Source organism: Eulemur rufifrons, chromosome 9 (assembly GCF_041146395.1).
Source record: "Eulemur rufifrons isolate Redbay chromosome 9, OSU_ERuf_1, whole genome shotgun sequence".
NCBI classification, from domain to species: domain Eukaryota; kingdom Metazoa; phylum Chordata; class Mammalia; order Primates; family Lemuridae; genus Eulemur; species Eulemur rufifrons.
This window is the reverse complement of record NC_090991.1, coordinates 51387803-51396734: the sequence shown is the minus strand read 5'-3', so window position 1 is coordinate 51396734 and position 8932 is coordinate 51387803. Positions and strand designations below refer to the sequence as shown.

Genomic DNA, 8932 nt, shown 5'->3' with positions numbered 1-8932 from the left:
TTATTCCGGTCCCACTGAGAAGGCGGGGTGGGGCGTGCACAATCCGATTGGTTCTGCAAACAGCAGAGAAGGTCCAGGCTTAGGAGAGACTACAAGTTCCAGAATCCAACCTTCCACCAGCAGAGGAAGAGGTCGAGGATGCGGGAGCAATACCTCCTGGGAATTGTAGTCCTCAACTGGTTTGTGATGCAGGCGGAACTGGAGGGAGGGGAGAGGGTGTAAACTATTACCACGTGACGCCCGGGATCAGGTGGTTGGTCCAGCCTCCGCACAGGAGCTGTGATTGGCTGACTCTAATACGAACGACGCCACTAGGGGCGGGCCGAAGAGGGGCGCAAGCGCACTGCGTTGCGAGTCTCGGGACCCCTTTCGGAGAGACCATGGCGCTCAACAAGAATCATTCGGAGTGCGGCGGAGTGATTGTGAACAACACCGAAAGGTAAGAACACTGCGGAAGGATCCTGGGGGACCGAAATTTGGGTGTCAGGGACGTGGGTGGTGGGCCGTGGGCGGTGGGCCGTGGGCTGCGGGCGGTGGGGAATAAACCTGTGGAGAGGAAAAATTGATGGAGTGCTGTCGGTGGGGGTGGGTAACGGCTGGGGGCGGGGCTGGAAGGTTGGGTGGGCCGTGGGGGAGGGGCCGGGATGTTGCGATCAGCTGGGGGTGGGGGTGGGGCGGCTGGATGGGGACAGGGTTTGGGGCGACAGGTGGGGCCTAGGGTGGTTCTTGAGCCCCTTCCCGGAGTTGTGACTTTGAGTTGGGAGGAGCCTCAAACAAAAGTAATTGTCATTTATTGGACGTTTACTACGTTACTACGTGTGAGGCACTGCGTCTCTTCTACCTTCTTTAAAACATAAGTCTGCAGCAGAAACTGTTTCACACACATTTCACAGGTGGGGATAGTGAGGCCCAGAGAGGTTAAGTAACTTGCCGAGATCACAGCTGTGTAACAGAGATGGTAAATTCCAGTAAAGGAGTCTTGACTCCAAAGTTAATAGGATTAACTACCAGTAAATAGCCTTCCAGTATATTCCAGAATTGCTCAGGTTCCAGGTGAGAAACTGAGGCCTCACGGTGAAATTAAATAGGTGACTTTTGTCAAGCATCTAACACGGTTCCTGGCACTGTGTGGGTCATTGTAAAGGTTAGTCCCTTGCGTCTTTCTGTTGAAAGCCTGTTGGCTTGGGTCACTCCCCAGGGCAGAGGTCTTCTAATGTCAAGGTTCTTTCTACTCCACCGTCCCCACCCCTTGCCTAATGCAGTCGGTCTTTCTTCCAATTTCTTGGCTCCTTGGATGGCCTCTCTCTCCTTTATCTTCTGGGGTATTGAGAATCAGACCAGCAAGCCCTGGGTTGAACTGTGCTGACCCTAAATCGCCTCTTAAAGGCAGATGGAGCTTGGGAGGAACCTGAGTCTCCAAGGGAGACATGATGGAGTTAAAGCCTTGTACCCAGCTAAGGCCAGCACCCAGTCAACCTGTCACTTAGGGAGACTTGATGAGTCAGAGGAGAACACCTAGGGTGACCCAGACCTCAGAATGTTGACTTTCCCTCCATCTTACCTGCTCAGAGTCTGATGGGCCCAACCTGTTCCTGGTAATTACTTCTTTTCTCTGAGCTGTCCTCTTTTTTCGTACCAGTTCTCTTTCTCACTTAACCCTTTCCCAGTCAAGAAGGTGGTGATATTTGGGAGGAGGGCGCAAACAAAGGAACCATGCGAACTTGAACCTTTTTATCATGTAATCAGAGAAACCTCACATTGCTCACTGGTTTGTTGATTCTCTGTGTGTGAGTCACTTCCCAGGCTTGGGCAGCTTTTGATGCCATTTGGTAACATCTCTGGGAACTGTTTTCTTTCTCTCTCAGTAGGACTTTTCTGGGACAAGAATGTATCTATCCCACTGGGCCTTCTACATGGCTTAGGGCTCAGCGCTGCTAAATAAGGGTGTGCCTTGTTTTGAAAAGTGCTTCAGTCTCATGTCTGAATAAGTGTATCTACGTTAATTGAAGTTCAAGTCCAGGATTCAAAATTTGATACTTAATACTCTGCAGTATGACAATCAAAGAATAAAATAAAATAAACAAAAAAAATAAATAAATAAAAATAAAAAAACAAAATTTGATACTTAAAATAGTGAAACTTTATTCTTCTAGTCATGAACCCCCTTGACAATGATGAAAGCTATGGACTTCTCTTCTCAGAAAGAATGCACATATGTGATCATCTCAAGGGCTTCCTGGACAGACATCCCTGAAGACCCAGCTTAAGAACCCCAAGTTTAAAAGAACCTCACAGGAAGCCATTTTGAAATGTTCAGAGTCATGGCTTAGATGTGTTTATATATTGGACTTGGGAAAAAAAAACCCAAAAAACAGATCACCTATCATAAGAACTTAAAAGAAAATAGAATAGTTAACCCAGATAATCTAACCTGCCTTGAGGGATGGTGGCTGAGCCCTGCAGCTCTTTTACTGTGTTGGTCACTTGGGGGCTGTGCAGGTGGGCTTTGGGAAATTCGGTAGAACCCTAACTTACTCATCTATTCCATGGCTATGTTAATGGTTTCAACACAGCACTGTTGAGACAGTTAAGAGAGACGACATGCCAGGCAGCTGCTTGGGAGGAGGGCCCGGTGTCTGGGGGTTACATCACATCTCCATACTGACTCATGAGGGCCTTTCCTCTTTTCTTATCACAGCATCTTAATGTCCTATGATCATGTGGAACTTACATTCAATGATATGAAGAACGTGCCAGAGGCCTTCAAAGGGACCAAGAAAGGCACTGTCTACCTTACCCCTTACCGGGTGAGTTGCACAGCAGGATGGTTGGTTTGGAGGCTCGTTACTCTTGGAGGTGATGCGAGTCTTAGTCTTAGGTTTGCCTCAGCCTTGTGAATCAAGTGGCCTTTGAACGCTGGTGAATGTTGGTGCCTCACTCTGCCTGTTTCCCTGTCACATGCTCCTGGATTCTAGAACCACCAGCCTCTTTGTGTAGCTAAACTGACCACTGGGCAGTGAATCCAGGCCAATTCCAGAGCTGCTGCTGCTGCAACATCTCTATGTACTTGGATGCAGCTGCTGGGATGACTTGAGTCTGGAGGCAAGAGACTGTTAATCATTTTGACTTCTGTAAGGGCAGCCCAGGAAGCCTTGTGCACATCCAGAGTGGTAAAGGTGGTAAACAGGACAGTCAGGTGGCCTCAGCCTCCGTACTGGGCACAGAGCCCGGCAGCGCCCTGCAGTGAGAAATGCCGGACTGCAGAACGGGCCTTGCCCAAGTGTTACTCACTGGGACTCAGAGATTGAAAAGCACAAGTAGATGTTCTTGGAAAAGGATCACTGCCGGTAGCTACTCAAGACTTAGTCTTAAAGGCAGCTGGAAGGAGAGGAACACATCTTCAGATTTTAATCTCCACAACTCAGCAGACAGGGGAGTCTCAAAACCCCACTTCTGGAGGCTCAAGTTGGTGTCTTCAGTCACAGATTGAAGTCATGGGTTTAAAACCCAAGGAGTTCTCCAAGCACAGGATGCTCTTGTTGCTGTTTCGGCAGGGTGACGTCTGTGGGAAGGTTACAACAGTCCCCTTTTTCCTGGGAGCTAACGCCCCTGCTGCACCATCATTCTCGGTCCTGCAGAATTCAGGCTGGAGATTCCCCCTTTCAGGAATCCTTCCCTGCTTCGGCTCCGCCTGCTCTTCCCTAGCTTCGCAGGCGCCTTCGCTTACGTACCACCTCTGCCACCTCCACACTGCCACTTAAATGACAGCGCAGTCTGTCCTTCTCACATATGCTGTCGGCAGAGAGCCCTGAGGCTGCCAGACCCTGGGAGCAGACTCATCACACACAGGCAGCAGCGGGAGGCGCTGGCAGAGGGGGCTGTGCTTCAGGTGCTGATGGCGCTCGACCTCTGTCTCTGCAGGTCATCTTTCTGTCCAAGGGGAAGGATGCCATGCAGTCCTTCATGATGCCGTTTTATCTGATGAAGGACTGTGAAATCAAGCAGCCTGTGTTTGGTGCAAACTACATCAAGGGAATGGTGAAGGCTGAAGCAGGAGGTAGGTGACAGGGAGCTCAAGGACATGGAGGGGGCCTCTAGGGAGGTGCCCTGGGTGCCTGTGACTGCTGCCCTGGGGATGTCCTCTTTGGACCCTTACCACCCTAGCCCTGCCCTCTTCCTGGCCCTGGATTAACACCAAGAGGAATGGCTGGGCTGCCAGCTGGGCAGCAGAAGTGGGGTTTGGTTGCTAAGAGCGGGGAAAAAAATGCTGGCATTAAAGATGGCAGCTCAGATCACCTTTTCAGAGAGTAAAATCAGCAGAAAGACTGTAATAAATAAAGATGCTCATTGTGACCTGGGGAGTAGGTACAAATTTTAGATTTGGGAAGGAGCTGTGTCAGGTTCTCAGGAGGGACCTTTTCACAAGAGTCAGGAAGAGGCAGCTGTCCCAGGAAGCCTGAGGGGCCCAACTTCGTGGCCGGGTCTTTTGTAGATACCAGAGACCTCTGCATTGAACCTACTTCCCCCTTCACACCCACCAGGCCTGAGCCTTGCTGTTGAGGAGCTCTTGGTCCTCCTTTGGAGAGCAGCCAGGCTGGAGGGGCCAGGGTCCGGCCTTTGGCCCCCTCAGGAAGACAGGTCTGCTCTGAATGTGCACATGAGTTATTGCTGCATATACTTGCTCTAGTGAAGCTGTTGGGTGCTTTATTGGGCACAGAGAGAAGTCCCTTTGATGTTCTAAAACCAAACCAAGGTGGCCTTAGTGCCTGTGTATTTACTGGGCCGGGCGTGGGAAGACAGGCTTGTTCCAGGAAGGAAAAGCCGCCTGTTCCAAAGGCGGGAGTGGGTGCGGAGGAGCCAGAGCAGCCATGGCACGGAGACAGAAGCCCCCATCACGTTGCAGGCCCTTTCCCTGCGGCCCCCAGGTCGTTGGTGGGGGCCTGGAGAGGACAGATGGCCTTCTCTTAGGACATCACCTCTTCTTTCCTGCTGCTTATTCATGGTCCATCCCCTTTTCAGGTGGCTGGGAAGGTGCGGCTTCCTACAAGTTGACCTTCACGGCAGGGGGTGCCATTGAGTTTGGACAACGGATGCTCCAGGTGGCATCTCAAGGTATCAAGGCTCTAGAGATTCGGGGCCAAGGACACGTTTGTGTGGAGGTTTTACTTTTTGTTTTGCTTTTTATGCACTCAGGAGCTAAGTGTCTGGGCACCGGCTTGACCGGCCTGGGAGTCAGGAAGGAAGCCTGCCCCGTACCTCCAAGGCTGGGTTTCCCCTGCCTGGGGCTGGTATATGACATTTGACAGAGCTGTTTGGACTCAAGGACATTTTACTATGGCTTCATAAAAACAAAAACCCCAGCCATTAAGCTACCATTTAGCAACCAGTCTAAATCCCCAAGCCACGTGTTCAGCAGACACCCTCCCCGGCCCCTTCTGCACCTCTCCCCGAGCCCCCATCCTGCCCACCTCTCCTGCCTGTCCTTGCCCTTGCTCTGACCTCTCTCCCATCCTCTCTTTTTGCCTCATCCCTGACCCAGGCAGACCCAGAGGTGGGTGGGGAGTGGGCTGGGGTGGGGTAGGGCATGTCTGCTGGGCACAGGCCCGGGGCTCAGCAGCTCCCCTCTGCAGGCAGCGGGGCCACCCTCTCCCAGCCCCCAAGGCAGGCGACACTCATTTCTCTCTCCCCTTGTACTTATAGCCTCCAGAGGTGAAGCCCCCAATGGAGCCTATGGGTACTCTTACATGCCCAGCGGGGCCTATGTCTTTCCCCCGCCAGTCGCCAATGGAATGTACCCCTGCCCTCCTGGCTACCCCTATCCACCGCCCCCACCTGGTGAGTGTGTCCTTTGCTGCCCACCCTCAGCCCACCCACTAACCACCCCCTCCCAGGCCAGGGGGCTGTAGAAGACAGACTCATTCCTCCAGCTGCTTCAGGACTAACGAGGAGCTGGAGAGGCTCGGGGGGTGCCAGCTGAGGGCTGGGCTGTGCGGCTCCCAGGGAGGCAGTCTTCTGTGGCAGCGTGGCTGGGGCGGTCACCAGGTCCCTGTCACTTTCTTGCCAAGCAGAGTTCTACCCAGGACCTCCCATGATGGATGGGGCCATGGGATATGTGCAGCCCCCGCCACCGCCCTATCCTGGGCCCATGGAACCTCCAGTCAGCGGCCCTGATGTCCCCTCCACTCCTGCAGGTAAGGCCCCTGGGCTGCCTCCCTGAGGTCGTGCAGAGAGCTTCAGAGAATGGGCAGTGGCTGGTGGGGAGCTCCACATGATGGATGAGCTCTGGTCTGGGGAACTACCCCAGGGGACCAGCAGGGTGGGAGCCTGGTGGTGCAGAGCCGGATTCCAGTCCCTCAGTCCCTTAGCCATGTACCCTGGGGCCAGGAAAGTCACCTAGTGTGCCTGAGTTTTCTCATCTACAAACAGATGGTTACGGTGCCACCTGGTGGAGTTGGGTTGGGGATTAGCTCCGATAAGACAATGTGACAGGGCTGGAAGGGACAGTGCCAGTACATGGCAAGTGCTCAGGAAATTTTAACTGCTGTTTTTACTGATAGACGTGGGCCCCCAGCACCAGCTGCCCTGGGCCTTGGGGGTCGCAAGCTGAGCTCAGTTCCTGGGGAAGCCACAGGAAGGGAGGGCTTGTTGCCAATGCCAGGTGTGTTTGCTTTCACAGCCGAAGCCAAGGCCGCAGAAGCAGCTGCCAGCGCCTATTACAACCCAGGCAACCCACACAACGTCTACATGCCCACGGTGAGTGGGGGTGGCCAGCCCCTCAGCCACAGAAGCTGGGAGTTAGGGACAGGGAGACCTTGTCTGGTTTTGGACCATCCAATGTGATCTTTCCTTTCTTCCTTCTCTAGAACCAGCCTCCGCCACCTCCCTACTACCCCCCGGAAGATAAGAAGACGCAGTAGACCCACTCACCTCCCTGCTTCTCACCCAGCTCGCCTTCCTTCCCCTCCCCTGGGGCTGTGGCTGGGGCTTGGGGAGGCGAGGGAGGGCCTTGTTCTTCCTCCAGGTCTGATTATAAACAGTCACCAGAACTAGCACTGTGGGGCAGAGGGGCCCCTGGCCTCTGGAGAGATGCCCCCCAGCTTCCCGTGCCAGCTCGGAGCCCGAGGCACTGCTCAGCACACTTCCTCACCATCTCTGGGGCTCTCCTTGGGAGCACAGGGTGTCCCCTTGTTCCTGTTTTGCTCTCGTAGTTTCTCCCCACAGGGACTCTCTGGCCACCTTTTCCACCTCACTCCAGCTCCCTTGGTCTGGCAGCCGCTGCACTCGGGTCCCCCGCCCGGCAGGCCTGCTCCCATTCCCTCCCCTGCCTGGCCTGTGCCTGCTGAGGAAGGGACTGTCCGCCCACATTCCATGGGCCAGGCTCCAGCCCCGGCCACACTTGCCTCCCTTCCCTTCCCTAGCCTTGGTCATGCTCTTGCCACCTCTGTGTGACTTCTGAAGCTTTTACATGAGCTTCCAGGGGTTGGGTGGTATCGGGGGTGAGGCCACTGCGGCTGGGCTAGGAGGAAGCCCCTCTGCGTCCCTGCTAGTTTTTCTGGAATTTGCTTTCCCTCTCCTCTCTTCCCTCTAGAAGGGGCTTCTCAACTGGAACTGGAGACTGCATGTCTGTCCTGTCTTGCCACTTGGGGGCTGCTGGGTGGACTGGGAACAAGGGCCCCCAACCCTGCCGCCAGCCCCTCAGCCTGTCCTCCCTTTAAGCTTCGTGCCCCTTGGATGCGCTAAAATTTGCTCGTTTGTTCCTGGACTGGCCATGAAGTGAGGAGATGGTTATTTAAAGAGAATTCCCTATTTATTTGACCAAAAAAAAAAAAAAAATCCAGTTAATATATTAATGTGAAATAAACCCTGTTTGCACCTTGATTTGTTTGCTGAAAATGTGAAATAGTAAAAATGAAGTAATGACCCTTTCTGGCTCTGTGTGTGGTGATGAAGGTGACTGAGGAAGGACAGCTGTCTGGCTGCAGAGGGCCCCTGGGAGGCTCTGGGGGACTGTTCCCATCCGGGAGAGTTCCTTGTTCTCAAGGCCTGTTTGGTCCCAGGACAGCTCCGCCCTGGGGTCTCCATCGTGTGGCAGTTGCTCAGCTGCACCGCACCTGCTGAGGAGCCCCTGGGGCTTGGGGGGAGGGTGTGGGACGCCCGCGTCCAGGCTGTCATGCTTCCTGGCCTATCCCCTGCTGGCTGTGGGGAGAATCGCAGCCCTGGCCCAGGCTCCTGACGGAGGAGGCCTTAGGCCTCTGGAGCATGTCAAGACTAGTGACAGGGACGCACCTTGGAAGCCTGGCCTGGACCACTCTGCCAGCCCAGCCACTGTAGTGTGTGGCCTCCTGCCACCCTCCCAGCCCAGGCACCAGGCACAGGGTCAGCAGGTCACAGAGCCCTGGGAAAGCCCAGTGCTGTCCCCTGTGAACCAAGTCCATGCTCTTGGGAGAGACTAGGCAGCAGGTCCTCTCCTGCCCCTGCCTCTGGCCCGCCCCGCCCAGGAGCTTCGCGGTTTGACCGCCTACAAGGGCATTTGAAGGGAGCACCGCCTGACCGTCATGGTGGGGGCGGGGTGCCAGGCACAGCTAGGCCCGTCACCTCTGGGGAATGTCACCTGTGGGGTGGAGCAGGCTGAGCAGTTGGCTGCAGCTGGGACGCCTCTCAGGAGCCCCCACCCTGAGCCCTGCCCCACCCCACCCCCACCAATTCAGGGAAGTTAAGTGAGACTCCATGGGCCCAGGTCAGCTTCCCTTGGGACCCAGCCCACCTGAGTGCAGCACACAGATGGGGCAGGGCCGCCTTCCTGGCCCTGCTGTCCCCTGCGGGGAGTGCTGGACCCTCCCAGGGCCCCTGTAGGAGGGTGGGGCCGGGCTGGGCCCGCCTACCAGGTCCACCTTCGGCTCCAGCCTGGGGAGGGTCCTGCAAGGATTCCAGC

At 55.0% G+C, this 8932-nt stretch overlaps 1 protein-coding gene across 2 annotated transcripts; it reads left to right on the top strand.

Moving 5' to 3' along the window:
• The first annotated feature begins 347 nt into the window (after positions 1-347).
• Positions 348-7051, top strand: WBP2 (WW domain binding protein 2). Of its 2 annotated transcripts, XM_069481715.1 has the most exons (8): positions 348-439; positions 2699-2807; positions 3922-4057; positions 5020-5112; positions 5701-5835; positions 6069-6191; positions 6677-6753; positions 6864-7051. In XM_069481715.1, the coding sequence occupies exons 1-8, from the start codon at positions 381-383 to the stop codon at positions 6915-6917; spliced, it is 786 nt and encodes a 261-aa protein (XP_069337816.1). In that variant the 5' UTR covers positions 348-380; the 3' UTR covers positions 6918-7051. The 2 variants fall into 2 exon arrangements, with proteins under 2 accessions (XP_069337816.1, XP_069337817.1); XM_069481716.1 differs by lacking the exon at positions 5701-5835.
• Positions 7052-8932: the final 1881 nt, after the last annotated feature.

Coding starts and splice junctions, on each gene's coding strand:
- WBP2 (XM_069481715.1), top strand. CDS start 381: ATGGCGCTCAACAAGAATCATTCGGAGTGCGGCGGAGTGATTGTGAAC. Junction 6,192..6,676: donor TGTCCCCTCCACTCCTGCAG/GTAAGGCCCCTG, acceptor TTGCTTTCACAG/CCGAAGCCAAGGCCGCAGAA. Junction 6,754..6,863: donor ACAACGTCTACATGCCCACG/GTGAGTGGGGGT, acceptor TTCCTTCTCTAG/AACCAGCCTCCGCCACCTCC.